The sequence below is a fragment of the Scatophagus argus genome, chromosome 2 (genome assembly GCF_020382885.2).
Source record: "Scatophagus argus isolate fScaArg1 chromosome 2, fScaArg1.pri, whole genome shotgun sequence".
Classification (NCBI taxonomy): domain Eukaryota; kingdom Metazoa; phylum Chordata; class Actinopteri; family Scatophagidae; genus Scatophagus; species Scatophagus argus.
Window position 1 is genome coordinate 23,432,477 of NC_058494.1, and position 21,557 is coordinate 23,454,033.

Genomic DNA, 21,557 nt, shown 5'->3' on the forward strand with positions numbered 1-21,557 from the left:
CTTGGCTGAGTGAGAAGCTCAAGTTGTCCAGGGACTCGGACCGCTTTCTGCAGGCATGTATGCTCTGGCCTGTCTGGCTGTTTGACAGAAGAGAGGAAAATGTGTGGAGATATTGTAATGATGAAAAGAGACCCATTTGACTGAGAGCGGAGCCCTCTGTTTCAGCAGTGCCTTGATCACACATAGTTACACACATTCAGTCCTTAAAACAGCCAAGTAGCCCTCGTCTGATGTGCCAGTCTCTAATAAGTGATGATTTCTTGTACTCTTTGATGCTGTACATTACAGACTGGCTTCAAGCACATTACATCTACAATACACCAGTTAATTCAAAGTTAATCTGGCAATTTTGGGGTTTGAATGCATTTTACTGAGATTTTTGCATTTTTTAGTGAAACTAAATGATGTTTTTCATAGCCCTCAGCTTTTAAATGACATTTTCTGTTACTTATAGAAAAGAAACACAGTAGAAATATCATGTGGCTGTGAATGTTATGGATGTGCTTAAACTGTAGCTGTAGTGTTTTAATTATTACCTGCTTGCTTGTGCGTGCTTGGAGCACTTTTTTAAAAAAAATCTTTATTTGGTTTATATTACATGTGGTGATTTGAAACATTTATGGATATTATTGATTGTTGCGGGTTATCGATTAGGATCAACAGCTGTTGTTTCACATATTTGGACCTTGATTTTATGATTATATTAACGTTTTAATTGGTCAATTTTAAGGGTGCAGAAGCTAAGAAATGTATATATATATATATAGAGAGAGAGAGAGAGAGAGAGAGAGAGAGAGAGAGAGAGAGAGACATCACACACGTGGTCAAAGAAAACCTGGTGTCTGGTGTGCGCCCCCTAGCGGTGATCCCCAGTCCGGCACCGGCGGACCCTCTCATCAGTCTGGCCGTCCCACCGCCGCCCGGAGGAGCTGCTCTCATTCCGCTGCCCAAGTTCACAAACCCGCAGGCTTCGGGGAGTTTGGATTGGCTGTCACAGTGTGTGTGTTTGTGCGTGTGTGTGTGTGTCTTTGTTTTAGCCGTACTTTTGTTTTCGCTTTGGATGACAGACCGACTTCAGCTTTAGCTCTTAACGTCCGGCCAGTCGACGGATTCAAACGTGAACTTGGTGGAAAACTTTCTGAACGTCTCCCGGCTTTGTTTCCTCTCCATCCGCACTGATTTTGTTGATGGCGCGATCTAACCAAGATGGACACAGGACTGTCCGTCGGTGGGAGACTCGATAACGGCTTCACCCGTTACATCTAAATGTAGACTTGATTAAATTGTCCGCTGAAAACGTGTCATTATCAACTGGATGTAAGCGGACTGGGCCATTTCCAACCCAGGAGTCACATCCTATAATGAACATTTCCCCACTCCAGTTTCGGTGAACTTTTTCCCACGACATGTCGGGAGTGGTCCGCACCCTGAGCCGCTGCCTGCTCCCGGCCGAGGCCAGCCGGGATCCGGGCAACAGCAAGGAGAGGAGCCGGGAGAGGGACGCGGCGCAGGAGCGGGAGGCGCGGCGCCGGAGCCGGGAGATAGACGCGATGCTGGCCCGGGAGAGGAGAGCCGTCCGCCGGCTGGTGAAGATCCTCCTGCTCGGGGCCGGAGAGAGCGGAAAGTCCACATTCCTCAAACAGATGCGCATCATTAATGGACAAGAGTTTGATAAAAAAGCACTTCTGGACTTCCGGGACACCATCTATGAGAATATACTGAAGGTAAGATGAAGGTTTCATGGGGAATAAATGACTTCACAGCCCACCGCCGTGGTCTCAGTGTTGTCCTGTGTGTTTAACCATTAAAGGGTGTGTGAGAAACTGACATTTAGGAGACATATCGACCAAGGTCTTTGGAGACAAACTATTGACTAGAGGTGAAACAAGTGAGTCAGTTAATCAGTTAAAACTCTAATCAGCAACAAATATCACAATCGATTAATCGTTTTAAGTTATCTTTAAGGAAAATGTTGCCAAAAATCAGTAGAAGTGGGCTTTGGTGTTTTTCTTTATCTTTTCATGCTTCAGACAGTCAAGCAAAACAAGCAGATTTCCAGTTAGGCTCTGGGACATTTTATAGACCAAACGAAAAGTTGATCAATCAGGACAATAATCAGCAGGTTCATCAGTAGCAGATCATCATGTGGAGGCCCAATAATCGATGTTTTCATCCCACAGCTGAGGTTCACACACACTGAAAGGCACAGAGAGGTTTGTTGACATAGTACATATTTTTATCCCAAAGTGTGTGTGTGTGTGTGTCCTGTCCCTTTGTTTGCTGCCATGGCTGGACCTCCTTCACCAGCTAACAATAATCAGCCTATTCCTGAGGGATGAGCACATCCGTCCTGAGTGCCACACAGCCCAGACAAGGATGATAAGAGCCCGACTTCAGCAGCATACACAACACAACACTCTCCCCTGAATACCAGCATACAGTGGCGGTGCTGTCGAGGGGCCACATCATGAACACCCCCCCCCCCAGTCACCACTTAACCTCCTGAAAACATACAATGCATGATGTGTACGAGGATGCAGGAGAGGCAAAAAAATGGCAAGAAATCACATGATTGCAAATGCAGGATTTGTGCCTGCCCAAATTTAGAGATATGAAGTAGAATGTGGTTTTGAACCGCATATTAAAAGATTAACATGCCATGTTAATCACCCGGTTGCTGGCCTGAGAGTCGTCCCTCTCATGAAACAACATAAGACACCATATCACCATTAGGGTCGCAAATAATCATTTAGCCTCCAAAGTGTTGGATATAACAATAATTCAGTGCTTTTAGGCACATGTAAATGTGAGGAAATGCGATTCCTGGCCACAGCTTGGAAAGTTGTAAGGATCACTGTCAAGTCCAGCTAGCTTTAAATCAAGCAGATAATTGTTTGCTTCACTCCCAATTTCACAGTCTCCACCACCAGTTGCAGCTATGTCACTGGATGCTTTGTTACTCGGTTGAAAAGCAGGGAACTCTATTGGTCGATTACTTTATTGACTAACTGATGCTTCTTTGGACTATAAAATATCTTAAAATGGTAAAATGTGTGTGAATAACAGTGGAAAAAATCACAGACGTTCATTTTAACCTCATAGGAATCTTCACATTTCAGAAGTTGAAACCAGTGACTTAATAAATGATAAATTATATATATTTTTCAGTGTCAGAGTAGTTGCCTACTCGTTTCTTGTATTAAAGCAAGCAGTGATTGACGAGTTTTTGTCAGTCTTTCCCGCCTGATCATATCCGTTCTGCATGAGCTTCTCTTTACAGCGTTTTAACAGTGTTTGGCTGAGAGTTAGCAGTGAGTGATCCTCTGCTATTGAACCATTGCTTCAGCACTTTAATGTCAGATAATATAACATAAATAAAATATTGGTGCAGAGGAGAAGGTGTGGAAATCAATAGCAGTGAGCAACACATCCAAACTGCACATAGACTGAAGATTATCATGGGTGTAGGAAAGGATTAAAACAATATTACATCTACCATTAGTGCATAATTAACAGAAACATTAACTGAAACTTAATGTGTGTCTTGACATTATACACTGAATCTGATTCCATTAGTAAAGCTATGATCCACTGGTGTTACCTGGGCATTGTTGGGGGATCAGCCTCACCTGCCGGGTGTTGAGGACTCCTCCATCCCCAACCTTGTTTTAATGGGAACTTAATAACAGAGAAAGAGAACAAAGCAGGAAGGAAGGAGGGATCAAGGGAATGTACAGGTGTGTGCCATAATTAGGCTTATAAAATAAATAACATAGAGGTGGAGTTCAGGTGTGGTCCCGCTCCTCCTGTGTCAGTCATGACACCTGCAGCAGTAACGGATCAGTCTCCGGTGAAATCCTTGCCAAGGTGGATTTTTTTTTTGCTTTTCACTAAAGTGTTTCCCAAACACACATCGATCAAGGGGGATAAACCGAGTTCACAGGCTGAACAGCTGAGAAGTTTGCAGATTTGTCTTGGTCAGAATATTTGGCATCTTTGGAAACATTATGAGTGTGGAGAGAATTTAAAATAAACTCCTGTGGGTTTCAACTCTGTTTGTAGTTTGTAGTAAAGAATTAAGAGGATGATTGGTGCTTAATTCCTGTGAGGGGGGGGGTTGTCCGCCTTTATTTTGAAAGTTTTTTAATGTCTGCCATACAGAGTGTTTTTCACCATGTTAGAGGAGAGCAGCAACAGCAGAAACAGTGAAAGGTTAACGTTAAATGAGCTGTTCAGTCCTGTGCAGCTGCCAACTGCTGTTACAAGAATGTCATTGATCGCATCATGACTGTGACATGTGACAAAACTTCAGTTCACGCATAAGATTTCTGTGTTTTTTCCAGCCCCATGTGGTCAGATGTTACCGCTGAGTGCCAGTGACACATCACACAAATGTCAAGAGCTGGTCTGTTTTTTCGAAGTTTCCCTCGTGAATAGAGTTTCCGTCCACTTCATGTAGTGTTTCCCGTAGCCTTGCCCTCAATGGTTGGGCTTGAAGAGGCCAGACAAACGGCTGATGTCGCAATAGGGGGTCCGTGTTGGACCATCTCTGTAACTTCTGGCTCACTTCATGCTGTGATTTTCAGCTGATCGGTCCCACTTCTAAGGTGGCTGATCAGATTGAGTATAAACATGTACAAACCTCTTCCGACCCTTTAAGGACGGAGGTTGCATCTATCAGAGATAAGATAAGATAATCCTTTAAATTACAGTGGAGTACAAAGAGCGCAAAGAGTCCATGTTGGTGTGTCCTTCAGATGTCCTGGAGGTCAGGCTGAAACCTCCTGCTCGTGTGGTCCTTCAGCTCGTAATGTCAGCCTTTTACACCTGACACAACAAAGGGACAGCAAAGTTTAATGTCACGGGTTTGCTGGGATAAAGGCAGATTATACCAAACTCTTTATGCTACAGAGAGACCCAACATTCCCTCATGAGCAAGCACTTGGTGACACTGGCGTGTCCTTTAAGACATCTATAACCCATATTTATCTGTGAAGCAAGACATCCTGAACGCTCGACCTGAGAAATCATAATTTATGTCTTTTTTTTTCTTTAATCTCATAGCTCAAGTGACATATGTACCTGAATGCAACCTGATGCCAAACAAAACATGGCCATGTGGTATCTCCTGACTAGGAGTTGATATGAGTTGATGAGGACCATCTGAATAGGATGTCTGCAAGCCTGGGAAAAAGAAAAGCTGCATTTCTCGCCAGCAGTTTTGGAGGGGCCTTTGAAACAGGACAGACTGGGTCAAACTTTATTATGGTTTTGATACATTTGGTGTGGAAATGCAGCCTCACTTACTGACCTAACATGGACAGATAAGGTGGACAAAGAGGCCGAGTGGCCGACAGGAAAACAGACAGACATGCAGGCATACGGGAAGAGAGACAGACAAGACCAGAGAGGATTTTGTTACAAACACTCAGATTAGTAAAAAGATAAGGTTCAGGTTGGCTCATTGACAAAAAATGTCGATGGCTACACGAGGCGATGTGACTCAAAGCTCGCTCACAGTGGGTCTCTTAGTACTTTACCGCCAACATGCTGGTGATGGATGTGTGGTTGCATGTGTGTCTTTGTCTTAAAGACTAGTTTATTTTTTGTCAGCCTTACTCATTACCACTGAGAAAACAAAAACATCGGTCCCGACAAAAAAAATATGAATACTCGCACTTTGTCACGAAGGAGCATCTCAGACTGCACACACGTCGCAGCTCCATTGGTGAGAACCTCAACCGTCACGTCGTATTTTAATGTCATTTTTAATTGCTTGTTGCACACCCGTCTACATTACGAAACGGGGAATCTCCCTTTGAATTCACTAGTCTGAGAGTTCTTGTGTTGCTCTGGGATTTTCGGAGGATTTTGCTCGTCTTTGTAGAGACGAGGTCGAGCTGGGTTGGCAGCTGTTCATGTTGTGTGTCTGTAAAGCTCTCTGAATGTGATATTAAGCTGTACAAATAAACTTGACCAGACTTGACTGTTGCACAAGCGTTAGGCGGTCATGACTCACGCACACGCACACTCATTTACTCACAACCCTAATGTGACCTGTGAAACACTCTGTAGTTCACTGGTGTTGATCCACTGTTGTTTCACCCTATAAATCAAGCAAACAGACTTTAATAATACAGCATATTTAGAATTTTACCATGCTGTGGCACACTGGAGTAAATTATTAAGCCACAAAGTAGAAGGAATGGAAAAGATGCTGCAGATCAACAAGCAGTCAAACAGACTAATTAAATGACGTCATGTTAAAAATGACAAAAAGTCACACAAAATCAGACAGATCACGAGATGCTGAAAGAAAACAATTAAAATGACGGGATTATAAAAAAAGTTGAGTGAGAAAAGGAGATGTATATAAAACACTGAGTGTGTGTGTGTGGGTGTGTGTGTGTGTTGGATAGTTTGATCAGTCAGGAGGAGACCTCCCACACAGATCAGTCCACATGGTTTTCTTCAGAAAACCACCAGCAGTCACACATTTATGTAGTGTGTGTGTGTGTGTGTGTGTGTGTGTTACTTCATGTTTATCAGCAACACTAGACTCGATGTTAACCTTTTTCTTAGGAAGCTGCACACACAGTATGACGTTCTGTTTCCTCAGTGTGTTCAGGACATATCAGAATCAGAACCAGAATTCCCACTTCACTACTGAACACCACGTCCAGGCTCGTGTATGTGCTGACCGTGTGATTCTGCAGGGCATGCGTGTGCTGGTGGACGCCCGGGACAAGCTGGGCATCGGCTGGGAGAGCTGCGAGAACGAGAAGCAGGGCATGCTGGTGATGTCGTGGGAGGGACGCGTGGGCGGCTCGGGGGTCGAGCCCAGCGAGTTTCAGCTGTACGTGATGGCACTGAGCGCGCTCTGGGCGGACGCCGGCATACAGGAGGCCTACGCACGGCGCTCTGAGTTCCAGCTGGTGAGTAGATGAACCCTACAGTGTACAGTTTTCCCCTTTTCATTTTGAGATTGTTGAAATAATTGGTATATGCTGTATATTTTCAGCAACAGTTTGTTCCAAATCAAAGGTCATATCGTGTAGACCCTGACTGTTGCTGCTGCACCATTCTGACAAATGGAAATAATTTGATGTCTTGTGCATCAATTTTACACATTTCCCTGTTTGCAAAGTTCAGGATCTCCAGGGGATTTTATAAGAAAGTTCTATGGGTTTGAAGGACTAACTAACAAAAGCATACATCTTCAGAGGAGACAACAGGATATTATCAGGTGTTTTTACTTGTCAGCTGAAGAAGGAGAACTGAGCTGAGTGAAGCCTGTGAACATATTTATTGTGTTTCTGCTTTATTTTCCTCTCTTATCTTCTTTTTTTTTTGTTGGGAGACTTTCCAAAGATGTAATTACTTTTCTCTTGACTGAAAGTGGAGTTTTATCTGCCACGCTGAACTCTTTTTCACCATTTACATCACTAATCTATTCAACCGTTGGATAAAAGGCAGTATGTTTTAATGAAAACTTCACTAAGTGTCTTTCAAGCAGTGCTGATAAAATGGCACCTTTATTCACTCAACTATCAGAGTGAGGTGCAGTAACCTTATTCATTTTTGATGACGAGAAACCTTCAAAAAGACACCATGAAGCGATGATGGTAACGTGCCTGCTCTTGCTTTGTAATCAGAAAGCAGTGGGGATGGGAGGAGTGAAACATATCAGGGTGAATCCATTGCCTTATTCATAGGCCACTTATTGAGCTTGCCTTGAGTTACAACTCATTACTTCCTGATATTCATTTTATTTTTGCAGGCCAAAATTTAGGGAAATTTATATGACATATGGATGAGAGCCTGTCTCTGCTATGTAGTGCCAATTTATAATTTAGGTCAGTAAGACAAACATGTTTTAAATTTAAATCTGAGCCTTGAAGCTACTCTGCTTAATACTTTATATTAGCAATGGATCAAATGATTTGTATGCTACACAGGCTGCTTGTAATGAAGAACCCATGGAGAATTATCACCAGCTCCACTGTTCCCCTCAGCCCTGTGGAGCTTAATGTCGCTGTTATCTAACAACCCACTGTGAGCAAACTATCTGGTGAACATATTGGGTCATTTAACTTCTAAAGAGTCAAGTACTTCTCACAGGTGGAAACCAAAATGGAACTAAAAGAAGAATGAACATGGGATTATCGTTCATAAGTTGGCCAGACACACAAATTCAAATGAATAATAATGTTGCTGCTCAACATGTGAGCACTTGCTTGCCCGCATATTCCCCATTTCAGCCTAAGGTGTGCCCTCCAAGTGGCCACAAATCAATTAACGCAGGTCTAAAGAAATATTGAAATGCTTTATTATTCCCCCTAAGTATGTCTATACATGTCTAGAAAGAGAAACGCAGCAGGCCATCCTCTGTATTATTGCTTTACACATGTCTTCTATTTCTTTCTGCTGCCTGAAGGGAACCAAACAAATGGAGACATGTTTAAAGCTGACACTTATTGTAGTCTAAGGAACAACAGTGCAGCTGGAGATCCACTTGGTGTTACAAGTGACTCCATAAGTGTCAGCAGACATGCTGTGAAGGGCCAGACAGACGGCTAAAGGCACTTAACGGTTCAGCACATTGTCACGAATGATCACTAATCATATTGTAAACACAGTGAACGTCTCACAGCATCAGCATCACCAGCTGGTCTTGTTGTCATTTCAGTTTGAGTCGGCTGTGGCGGCCAGTTTATTTGCACTTTAGTGGACGTGGCACAGCAGCTCTACTTTCCATTCAGAGCTGTAAGCTTGACCTTTTACCTTGTTACACATTTATCAGTGACAAAACAATCTGGAGTCGGACGGAAGCAGCTTCCGTCTCCCTCTCACTTAATACACTGTACGAGTGTGTGAGACAGTGCACAGCTTTGGGTCAGACTGCCTTGTCTTATCTGGAGTCGCCGTATGATAAAGCTAGTATGGCAGCAGCTGCATGGGCTTGCAGACATCATTCCAGTCTAAAGGATAAAGCTGGGGCTATTCAGTGTTTTTTAATTTTATTATTAACAAACGCCATAAAAAAGGCTAAAACCAACAATAAATCGAACAAGTATTGTTTGTGTATTCAAAGCCTGATGGAGCTTATTTCTCTGTGCCATAAACATCCTTGGTTGTCCAAAAACTGTTTAAAACATATCAATCAGTCACATCGTTGTTCTGTTTTGAGACAGTCACACCTGCATATTCTGCTGCTGTACATACTCACTAACGTGTGTCTGAAATATGTATTAAAATATTCTTTTTCAACTTGGTTCTTGTCTTCATAGTTATGGAATTAGTGAGTAGTGAGCCACGCTAATTTTGCAGTTAGCAAGATGGCACAGGAGTACATCGCTATGGAGTTAACTAACACAGAAGCTAACATGGGCTACTTTGCATGTTCTGTTTGGCTTAACTTAAAATTAAAATTCTTAAACGGAGCAGCCTTCAGCTCATTTTGTTGACAGACGGTGTGCTTTGAAGAGCTGAGATGTTTCATTACTCAGGAGTTGGTAGAAACTAAAAAAGAGCTCGAAGAAGAGCATAGTAGCTAACCCAGGGGCTGCTTTCCATGTTTACTCTTGTTTGGATTATGTAAAATTAAAATTTTTAAATGTTGCTTCTTTCAGCTCATCTTTTTTCGTTTTTGCAGCCTGTAGTTTATATTGTTTTTTGGTTCTCTTTGATTACCAGGCTCTAATAACCACTGTCAATCTCTGCCCCACACCGAACAGCAGACAAAGTTAGCAACCTTAACATTTAGCAGCTGAAGAGCCGAGATATTTTATTACTTAGGAGTTGGTAGAAACCAAAGCAGAGCTCAAGGAAGAGTTATGCAGTTGGCTAGCATAACAGCTAACCCAGGGGGCTGCTTTCTTTGTTTTCCTTTGTTTGGAATTACACAATATTTGACCGTATTTGGAAAACATTAGTGGGCACTTGCTGTTTGCGATGCTATACTTTGCTCTGCCAGAGTTACATGTCTTGAATCTCTTCAGTGGGAGTGGAGAGTGCAATGTTGGACTGATCCTCTGTCAGAATTACCACAGTTAAGAGAAAAAGGAATAAAAAAATCCCTTTGAGGGTCTGCAGCTGAAAATATGACCCAAAAATTGACTATTTGCTCCCTGTTTTGCTCCTATATGCTGTTCTGGGACATCACTTAAGTATATATATATATTTTGTAGTATTGCTTCAGTCGGAACAATTGAGCTTAGGGGCTGAGTGTCGCACACCCGGTTGGGAAACTGGAAGGTTTTGAGACACGTGCTACTGCATTGTTGGTTTGGTTTACAGAAAGAAAAATATAGAATAACGCCAGCATTATCCTTCCAAAGTAAGAAAAACCAAAATGTCCACTGTGGAGTAAATGTGCTGAGTTAGATGCTCTCCTCCCCCCTTCTCTCCGCACTCTGAGAGGTTTTCAGGGGATACCACAGTCAGCTTTTCCCAGGCACTGCTGGAGCTGGGCCACAGGCTGACAGAGAGAGGGAGGAAAGAGAGAGAGAGAGAGAAAGTGGGGGAGAGAGAAAGAGTCTGATGGGAGGAAGGAAAAAAGCAGTGGAAAGTGGAGAAGAGCAAGGGATGAGGGGGCTGAGAGGGCGAACGCAGTGAAGAAGAAGAAGAAGAAGAAGAAGAGAAAGAGAGAGAGAGACAGCGGCGAGCATATGCAAGGATTTTGTTTACTTGCAAGCTTCTCTGTGTTCCCACCACACCCAGATAACACGCAGTTTGATATAGGATAAACACCAAAACCTCTTTGGCTTGACAAAAACAAGGCTGTATATCAAGCTGTGACGGTAAACTGTTGCTGTTGTCTTCAGTGGCACAGACATCCTGAATGAAGGAGGTTTGAATTAACTGTATAGAGAACCTCGAAGCCCCGCAAAGATGAAAAGAAGCTATAAATGCTGAAACACAGGCACACACACTCACCCCATATGGCCGACTGTATGAGATTTCAGCTTGGAGGTCTGCTGCTGCAACACTTGAGCAGTTAACACGGGCTATACTGTGTGTACAGTATGTAACCTTATCTAGAAGTGTTTAGAGAGTGGAAAAATCTTTTTCTGTCTGTCCTCATGTCTGGATTTGGGTTTGGCATCCTCATGTGTGTGAGTGTGTGTGTGATGGCCCCAATACTGTACCCCATAACAACCAAAAAGTAATATCATATGTACGTGGCAGCCTTTTTCTTTTGGTTTGAGAATTAGATGCTGTTTCAGGCTTATTACAGCTTATTTTCGTAGTTCTGACATCACTGTTCCCACCAAAGTGATCGCTGAGACATCAGGACAACAGTGTACATCTGTGCCGTTTATTTGGAGGCGATACATAAAGTAAACGCTCCCAAAATGTTGCCAATATTGCACAGAAAAAACTGTGCACAGTTTACAGTAGATTAAATCTGAGTCAGGACGTCGCACCATAAACTGATGGATGTTTACAACAGACAAGTGTTCTGTTCGCTTTCATTTTTTCCAAGTTTCACTACCCTGAAGGTTTTGTTTAAAACCTGTCTGATTGTTTGACTGCTCTGCTTTTTGACCAGCTGAATTTGTTTTATGATGTTATAGAGTTGACAGATTTTGGCTATTAACCTGCCCAATACAAAGTTATTATTACTGGCAGGGATGATGGCCAAAGCGATGCATTATTATTATTTTATTATTATTATTTTTTTATCTTAAAGACAATCGGAAAGCATTGCATAATAAAACAGAAACAGGAAATGACAGCTTCGTTAAGAGACAGACTCTGCTAATTGCTGGTATGCAGCTGCCATCAGAACCACTGAGCAAAACAAGGCCAAACATTTACGGCATAAACATGATTTTTGGCTGCTTATGTAACTGTAAATTAAATATATCAGCTGGTCTGTTGGTTGGACAAAACATGCACTACGAATAAGTCACCTTGGACTATTTTAGAGACGAAGTGATCAATCAGATGATCAAAGTATAATTAACAGAGTGACGGTTAATGAGAAGAATTTAGTTACAGTCTCACAGATTTGTTCATTATAATACCATGGTGAGTGAATATCATAGTATGTAGTGAAAGGACTGCAATAGAGGCACACCCAGTCACACACACAAGTGGCACACATGTACCTGTGACCACACACACACACACACACACACACACACACACACACACACGCTAGAGAATGGGAGCTTATTCAGGTCTTTGCTGTAATAAAGGCCCTAATCTGCCCATACACGCCATGAATGGAGACATTCCTCCAGCCTTACTCAACCACACGTACTCACACACAAATCCACACACACACACACACACACACACACACACAGAGCTGTGTTTTAGTTTTACAAGGTATAGATCTGCATTGCAAGGACCTAAAACTCAACTTTGGCACAATGAAATGAATTTACTTTGATTTGGCTTCAGGCTCCGCTGCATCGACGAACAGGACGTCTCATTTCTGCTGACGGCAGTTAAAGCTTCTGTGGAAATAATGTGTGTGTGTGTGTGTGTGTGATTCACGTGTGCATCTGTGTCTGTCTGTGTTTGCGTATCCCTTCATCTCTGGGAATTCCCCTCTCCCTGCTTCTCCCGTCGACCAGCCCCTCCTCTTGTCCACGTCCAGCTGAACCAATCAGAGCCCCAGGCTTTGTGTTTCCTCTTGCTGTGACACTGTAGGTCAGCGGCGGGGTCACGGGGTCACGTCTCACCCGCACAGGAGGTCACGTTTCCTGGTTATTGCACAACAGGGCAGACAGAGATTTGAATTTATCAGCCACGCGAAGAGTTTTCACTGATTCTGTTTGATCAAGTGATGACTAAAGCGCTTGGGAGAATGTTGTGAACGGAGTTTAAGAGGAATGGTGCTTTATTGTAGTGAGGTGTGTGTGTGTGTGTGTGTGTGTGATGGGTGTGTGTGTGTGATGGGTGTGCTAAAATGACTTTGTATCTGGGTCCTGTCTGACTCGCTAATCCCTCCCTCCCCCATGTCTCTCCCCACTGTTTTCACACACACAGCTGTTTCCTGTTCAATATGTGTGTGTGTGTGTGTGTGTGTGTGTGTGTGTGTGTGTGTGTGTTTAAGACAGGGAGGAAGTGAAAGATTCACTTTTAAACCACTGTCAGGAATCACAAGTGTGAAGAAGACTTTTAAACTAATGTTTAAAGCTTAATGTTCTGTGTTACTTCACATGACGTACTGTTACACACTCTGCAAGCCGAGCTGCTGTCAGACTGTGCCTTTGCTGCTGTTCCGGACACACTCTGGTTTCCATTCATTTCCGAACAGTATGAAAATCAATAAGCAGCCTATTAAAACTTCCTTGAGCGGCGTAATCCATTACAGTCAAGATCGAGCCTGCAGTTAAACCACATTACCGCTCAACGATAGCGTAGCGTTAACAAAAATGGATGCGGGCTTGGTGTTCGCTGTGATGGATTACACAGCTCCAGTTTCATTTGACTGTGCTGCCTGAAACAGTAGGAGAAATACGTCCAAAGTGTACGCAGCCTGACACCCATTGCAATTGTTGGGCTGATTATATTGGCTTTAATTTGGGCATCGTGAGCGTTGGAAGCAAACTGAGTCTTTTCCAGTGTGGTTCAGTGGATGTTGACAGTCAAGAGATAAAATCATATGACGTGTGGTGTTTAATCATTGTTTGCCGTCTGTCTTTCTCATGAAGATTATTCTAAACATGTTTGATTTGTATCACAGGTATCAGTGCTTTCTACAGTGTGGACTGGGGAAATAGTAACCCTAATCCTAACCCTAATCCTAACCCTTAAGGTTGGGGTCATTTGGATTTGTACAGAGCCACCTGACGTTCACAGCTCACGTCTTTCTGTCTACCATTGCATCCGAATTTTATGCTTTCCTACAACATTTTGTTGCCCTTTTCTGGTGCCAGAAATTATCAGCAGCTCTTTTTGATGGACGTCAGTTCCTGTTTTAAGTATAGTTCTTGTAAATTCACAGAAAAGGTTCGTTTTTTGGGGGGTTTTTTTGCAGGGGATTTTAGTGGTTCCCGCAAAGCACAACTTAAATCATTGTCCGTCCCTCATCTGGTGTGTTTCATAATCAGTACGAATTTTCAGTTTTTGCAAGACTAAAAGAGTCACGCTGATGGAAATAATGATATGTGTGGGATGTCAAGTCTCTGTAGGTTTCACTAATCTCAAAAGCTGCAATAATTGTTTTTGGCTACTTAGTGTGTGCAGCCAAACAAGCCATAGACCAATAACTGGTATATTATCACCTTATAAAGTTGTCATGTCAAACAGCTTCACATCCACGAGACGCGGAGCGACATTAGCCTTCGTTTGGAGTGTTTCTGTTCACTCATCAGAGCTTTTTCTTTAAAGAGCATAAAAATATTGATTAGTGCAGCTTCAGAGTCATCTCAGTTTGTGTGTGACTATAAGGAGGGACAGGCCAGATGTGACCATGAGACAACACGCTGATGAAAACATGGCTCATATAAACACACTGATCCAGTGACTTGAGCCACTTCAGTTCAGAGCTGTGCTTCACAAGTAGCCGGGCACGTTAGAGAAAATATACACAGTCCCAGTGTTTCTCACAGTGTTTCTGTCCAAAGCTTTCATGAAATGTGAACTCAGTAAGGAGGAAACACAAGTCATGAAACGGTTCAGATAAAGTGCTTTAATTTGATCGTTTGGAGTCGTTCATGTTTGGTTAATGCTCAACAAGATGACTCAGTTGAATTAATGGATTTTTTTGTCTTCCTGCTCGCAGAGTGAGTCAGTCAAATACTTCCTGGATAACTTGGATCGCATTGGCCAGCTGGTGAGTCACAGCGACCGGTTAAATCTGCAGTGCAAATCGTTTCCCTTCATCTCTTTCAACTTGTAAGAAAATATGTTTCTCTCCCCTTTCTTTCAGAACTATATCCCAAGCAAGCAGGACATTTTGTTTGCGAGGAAGGCGACTAAAGGCATCGTCGAGCATGACTTTGTCATCAAGAAGATCCCTTTCAAGATGGTGGACGTAGGAGGGCAGAGGTCCCAGAGGCAGAAGTGGTTTCAGTGTTTCGACGGGATCACATCGATACTCTTCATGGTTTCGTCGTCGGAGTACGATCAGGTACTGTTCAAGCACACACGTTTCTGATCGCGTCATGCTGATGTTGAAGTAGACATATTGTGCACAAACGGTGTGCTCTTTAAGACCTTAGACAGACATTTTTCTCCTGACTTTTAGAAACACAGAATGGAGCAGAAACAGCAGAGACACACACACAACATTTTGAGATTTACACAAAGGTCTCTTTGTGGTTGGCTGTGGGAACTCGATTGTTCCCTCAGTCGTGGCTGCGGTTCAAATCAGCAGTCATATGATGACGACTGAATCCTTAATTGGTGCACAGATAAAACCTAAAAAAAAATTATATATATAAATAATTGTGTTTGTGTGTGTGTAATTGCAGGTCCTGATGGAGGATCGCAGGACAAACCGTTTGGTGGAGAGCATGAATATCTTTGAGACCATCGTCAACAACAAGCTCTTCCTCAACGTGTCCATCATCCTCTTCCTGAACAAAACAGATCTGCTGGTGGAAAAGATTCGCACAGTGGACATCCGCAAGAACTTTCCCGAGTTCAGAGGAGACCCGTGCAGGCTAGAGGACGTACAGGTACACACACACACACACACACACGTGTGCGTGTTTTTCTCAGGTTTTAGCTGTCTTATAGAAAGAAAGATATGTGAGAAAGACAATTTTGGAATTTCACCTCCTCTGATGAGACTCTTTCAGGGCAGATGAAATGAGGGAGCGGAGGACTTCCTAAACTTGTCTTTCTGTTTTCTGTCCCTGTTATTTACCTTCTCTGGCTATCTGAGAGTTTTTCACACCCTGTGGACTTGGTCCGCTGTCCACACCCATGTCCTGTGTTAAATTAGGTCAGTGAGAGCTGTTCATGGATGTTCATGGAGGACAGCCTGCAGATGAAAAGTGTCAGCGATTATACTTTAATAACATGTGAAACTACTATCGATTGTTTGAAGGTATGACGCTGTTTTCTGCCTTTGAAGGACTCAAGAAATCAGACAACAGCACCACTAACTTGTGACTATAAATATGAATATAAACACAGCAGGTCATTCTGTTGCTTGGGATCAGTTTCTTACTCATTTCAATTGTTGCCCTCAGTTTTAAAAGAGTGCATTGAAGGGACCTTACTGATGTTGTGAGGGAGCGCACAGCTTTGCCTTTCAGTACACGTGTGTTCAGCTCTGGAAACTCGCTTGCGTATTTTTATTTATTTGGATGGAAGTATTCTGAATGTGAGGATGTATCACTACTTTTAATAATCCTTTCGTTTGACGCTGCAGCCCCACAGTGTTTCTCTCTCTCTGTCTTAAGTGATGCACACACACGCATGTAAAGAAAAGATAAAATTAGAAACCCGGCGAGTCGTGCATTAGCGGCCAAGAGATCGACTGAGTCCAGGTTTTGTCTAATCCCATACCCTGATTACTGGAACATCTCAGACAAATCAGGTGCTTAAGTGTCTCTGCTCTGCTCCCTCCAGGCGTTCCTGGTGCAGTCGTTCAGCCGTAAGAGGAGAAACCGGGGGAAGCCGCTCTTCCACCACTTCACCACTGCGATAGACACAGAAAATATTCGTTTTGTCTTTCACGCCGTCAAGGACACCATCCTGCAGGAAAACCTCAAAGATATCATGCTGCAGTGACCTTCATGCTGCAGACAACGACTTCTCTGACTGTAAACTGTGAAACCAGCCATTAATCCAGACCTGGAGGACACTACAGCCCCGCGGATGCATATTAATAGCAACATGTGGAGCAGCCGGTTAACTCACAGTGTGGATTTACCTGAACCCTGAACCTGTGGAGCCACAAAGTGACTCTGGACCTGTTGGCCTACGGTGGCCCCTGTGGAGACCCTTGTGAAGACCAGAGAGGACAAAATCCTGCATTTAACCTGTATAAATGTGTGTATGCTGGAAAGACAGTCACCTTCCTCTGCTTCTTGTAGCTCTTAAGTGTTTTAGAAAACAAGAAAAAGAAAATGCACCGACTACACGACCTGAGCACTGAAAGTGGGTTTATTTTTCCTGTTAAGACTAATGACAACCCTGTCACTAAACCAAACAAGCTGTGTGAGCAGGCAGCAGGAGGGGAAGGAAGAATAAGGAAGAAAGAAGGAAAGTTTCGAAGAACGTCTTGTCCTAAAGTACACATGACCATACTGGTCATATGCCGTGTTATGTGATAAGGTTGCACAAGTGTTCCTGTCAATGAACTTTAGGAAAGAGAGACGAAGCTCTGCTCCCCGCTCCCTCCTGTGCCGTCTTTACCTCTCCTCCCCTGCTTGTGTTCATCCTCCTGCCCCCGCCGTCATACACGAGACGAACAGCTGCAGACAATAAGTCTTATCCCTCCTGTCCTGTCCCTCTCCTCCCCGGCACAATGGACGGGCTGTTCGTCTCATCCCTGTCCAGCAGACACAGTAGACTGTCAAATTAGACGCTCTTCTCAGTTTAAACACACACACACACACACACACACACACGGAAACACATGTCTCCTGGTTGTGCATGAATTATGGTTCAGTTATATTCATATACCTTCTTCTGTTTCCCATCACAGAGTATCAAGTACCACAATAACCGAGACTCAACTCAAGTCATATTCTAAGTATCCCCTTTACAAGAAGGGTGTGGTTACGTTAGTTGTTCCCATCCTTTTGTCCTAAAACGTGAAGCAGAGAATGACAGGGTTGAACTGTAAATGACCTTATTCCCATGCTGCTGGTGGCCATTTTGGATTTCTGTAGCAGTCAGGACAGGAACATGAAGATTGACAGAAAACATCAGTAGAAAGCGACCAAGACAAGCCAGAATGAACAAAAACCACAGAGTAATTTGCTAACTTATGCAGACGATGAACCGTGAGTTTTCTTCTTCTCCATGTCTGATTTTTCCTACTTCAGGACACCTTTACACACAAATATCAATTTAGTGCTGTAGGAAAAATAGTTACAGTGCTGCAACAATTAGTCAATTGGTCAACCAGCATTAAAGTCATTTCTAAAACAACCATACAGACACAAGCTTCTCAAATATATCACTGTGAACTGAGTATGTTTGAATTTCAGACAGTTGAATTGAATTTCAGACAGCAAGTAATTTAAAGATGTCATCTTTGGCTCTAACATTGGCTCCAGATTTCAAAGCTGCAAATGTGAATATTTTCGTATTAACAATAGAAAAAGGGTCGCTCGACGCTGCAGTTTCCCTCAGTCCCACATGGCTTTTTAGCATCTTTCAGCTCATCGCTTTGCTTTTATCAATTTGGTTCACTTAAACAGCAGGCAGGCAGCAAAGATCCTCTGATAAATTAACACGCAAACCAACAGAGTTAGCAGCTAACTGGTGAACACTGTGCTAGTAAGAGTCACAATATCCTCGGGAGTTTGAGCCCAAACCGGAGCTAAAAAGGGAGTCGATGTTGGTATTGCATTCATGAGGTGACTTGATGATGATTAAATGAATGTCGTGTCTGATGGATACATTAATAAGCAACCGTTTTTCTAATATGCTCATCATTATCAATTTTATAAGGTGACAATACACTCAGCGGCCAATTTATTAGGTACGCCTGTACGTATGTTTGCTAGTGCAAATATCTGATCAGCCAGTCATGTGGCAGAAACTCAGCTCATAAAGTCGCGCAGACAGGACATGTCAGCAATGCGACATGTATGACTTTGACAATGGACTGATTGTTGCTGACAGTCAGGGCGGTTTGAGTCGCTCAGAAACTGCTGATTGCGTACAACAGCCTCCAGAGTTGATGGAGAATTGTGCAAAATCCACCCAGTAGAAAGGTGTATCTAATGAAGTGGACATTGAGTGTAAGTAATTGTTTGCAGTTTGTTGCAATGCAGCAGGTGGCCCGAAAAAAAACTTATTGGAGATTTAATTTTATTTTTTTTTTTTTTTATTTCACCAGTCACAGTGTTCTGGTAATGTAGCATGTGGTCAATTGCAGTTTAATATATATTTGTGCACTGATTTATGATGGCGGTCAAACTGGTGACCAGAGCTGTCCTGTCATGTGATTTTAATGGATATGTGCCAGCCGACCACAAACATGTACTTTCACATAAGGTTTAAATTTGGACCCCGTAATCCTTCCTTGGATCCTTCAAATCAGTTTCTTTCTAATATGTTTTCGGGGGGGGGGGGGGATCCATGAAGTGAAAGGGCTGATTTGATTCCCAGCATTTGCATGTTGTACATTCTGGTACGCAGCAGTAGGACACAGCTGGGCTGCTCCTCCCCATCCCAGTGTTCAGTCCAAATGGCCTCGATGGGAATGAGGTGAAATCATGAGCACTTCCACACGCCTTATTATAATACTGTATTAAACACTTTGTGCATGTTCATACATCTTGTACATAGAAAACTGTATTTGACTGACACTGTGTGTACTGTGGTAACCTTACAATACAAACACCACTCTGTCTAACAGCATCACTGTAACTGTAACGTTGCCGTCAACTAACCTACCTTTTCCACTCACACAAGAGGTGTTTTGTTTTTTTGTTTTTTGTACGTTTCGTCATTGCACTGGATGTGTACGAGAAGAAAACAAGCAGAAAGGAAAACGTCTGGGAGGGGAAAGAAAAAAAAGGGGGGGGGCAATGAAACAAATAAACAGACGGCAGAATTTTAAAGGCGGACAGGATGGAGGCAGAGGATGAAAAGAGGAAGGTCCTCTGCTGTTGTTTTTTGTTTCCCAGTGCCTTGGCTCTGTGCTCTGTGGTGAAATACACTGCCGTTTGCTGACATGCTGTTTCTTTATTTTGTCAGTGTGGGCGTCTGTGTGTGCGCGCGCGTGTGTGTGTGTGTGTGTTTGAGTGTGTGCACGGCAGAGAACGAGGTCGAGCCCCTCTGTGATGGAAAGTGAAAAGTAGTAGAAAGGCAGGAGGAAATAGAGCGAAATGGCAGAGAGGTTGTTTTTTTTTAAAAAAAGATGTGGGGTGAAAAAATAAATTCAAACATGCTTCTCTTATGTCCTGGGGCGGTTTTATGAACACCACGAGAAGCCCTCTTGCACAGCCAGAAAGCATCAAATCGAGGATCCTGATAAGTAATGCCATTCTGATGTACAGCCTGGAGGCTAACTGCGGGCTTTTATTTCACGTAATGCAATATGAGGCTCATCAGCTAAAGCTATCAGACCGCTGGGCATTAGACTAAAGCTGAAGTGAGGCGATATCTCCGTTACCCAGCAGAGTCTGACCTTCGCTTTGGCTTTTAATCAGAGGAGCTCTGATACATAACAGACTGCAAGTCTCAAGAGAGAGGGAGGGAGCCCAGAAACAACCAGACCAGAGGTTTAGCATTGTTTTATAAATCAGTGGTTAACATATATTTATTTACACAGGATGTGAGTAGAAAGTAATTTAAGGTCTAAACACACACACTGCAGAAACACACATGTGACAGCCTATGGGATCTATGGGACCCAAAAAAAAAAAAGGACATAAATGACCCTGTGAATGGGCAGGCACAGACTGGAGGGAGGGACAGACAAAGGGAGGAAGAGGGAATACAAGAAAAAGTAAGAGGATAGAGGGAGGGAGGGAGGAGGGAGGAGGGGGGGAGAGGAGGTCATGTTTCCTCTGCTGAGCCCACTTCCTGTCCCGTTCCCAAAATGGAGAGACTGTAAGAACGACATCCCATCTCTGGCTGATTCAAGCTCTCACCCTCCTCCCTCACTCCCGCTCCCACCCACACACACACACACACACACACACACATCAGAGAAACCCAAACCAGCCTCCCGCAGTATCCTACAAAGGAGATGAGAGGAAAGAAGCAGGGAGCAGAAAAATATCTCCCCAGTGGTCTCTGAAACATAAGGAAGCCTTCGTTTACAGGGGCTGAGAGGCGCAGGACATTTTGTCCTCCAGCGCGTGTGTGTGTGTGATGTATGTGGCCTTTGTGTGTGTGTGTGTGTGTTAAAATGAGTTCAACTATGAGCTAGGATCGTTTCATTTTACACACTGAAGTTATATCTAGATTGTATCACTGTAACGTGAACTTTAGTCAATTTTATTGATCTTTTAAAAAAAAAAAAAACAGGGAGGAACTTGATGGCAACAACGTGTTTTATTATTTTACTGGTCATTAACTGCAGATGTTGTTTCTGTGTTTAATGTCTCACTGTTCTTGGATTTAAAACTACATTCTTACGCGCATAAGTGGCAGCAGGCAATCCGACCACATTAGCATTCACTTGAAGGAGCTGTGGGAAAGAATTTTAGCTTGAAGCATGAAAAGATGCATTAAACGTGTAGAAATAACTGTTGTGACGTCCGTGTATTGTGCAGATGCCTGCTGAAGTTAGCCTGCCAACCAGCTAGCCCGGGCCCGGCCCGTCTCTTGTAATGCAACTTTGTACTTCCAGGGGCGATAGTGAGTCATCCAGCCTGCCCTCAGTCCAACATGTGAGGGTGAAGATGCAAACTGCGTTCAGATGTATTTGGTTATCGGTTATTGATTAGTAA

The 21,557-nt window shown here is 43.2% G+C and overlaps 1 protein-coding gene across 1 annotated transcript; it reads left to right on the forward strand.

Annotated features, from left to right (window-relative positions):
• Positions 1–944: 944 nt before the first annotated feature.
• On the forward strand, positions 945–19,830 carry gna12a (guanine nucleotide binding protein (G protein) alpha 12a). Its single transcript, XM_046371805.1, has 6 exons — positions 945–1,724; positions 6,717–6,935; positions 14,747–14,797; positions 14,894–15,094; positions 15,438–15,644; positions 16,546–19,830. The coding sequence occupies exons 1-6, from the start codon at positions 1,407–1,409 to the stop codon at positions 16,705–16,707; spliced, it is 1,158 nt and encodes a 385-aa protein (XP_046227761.1). The 5' UTR covers positions 945–1,406; the 3' UTR covers positions 16,708–19,830.
• The last annotated feature ends 1,727 nt before the right edge of the window (positions 19,831–21,557 follow it).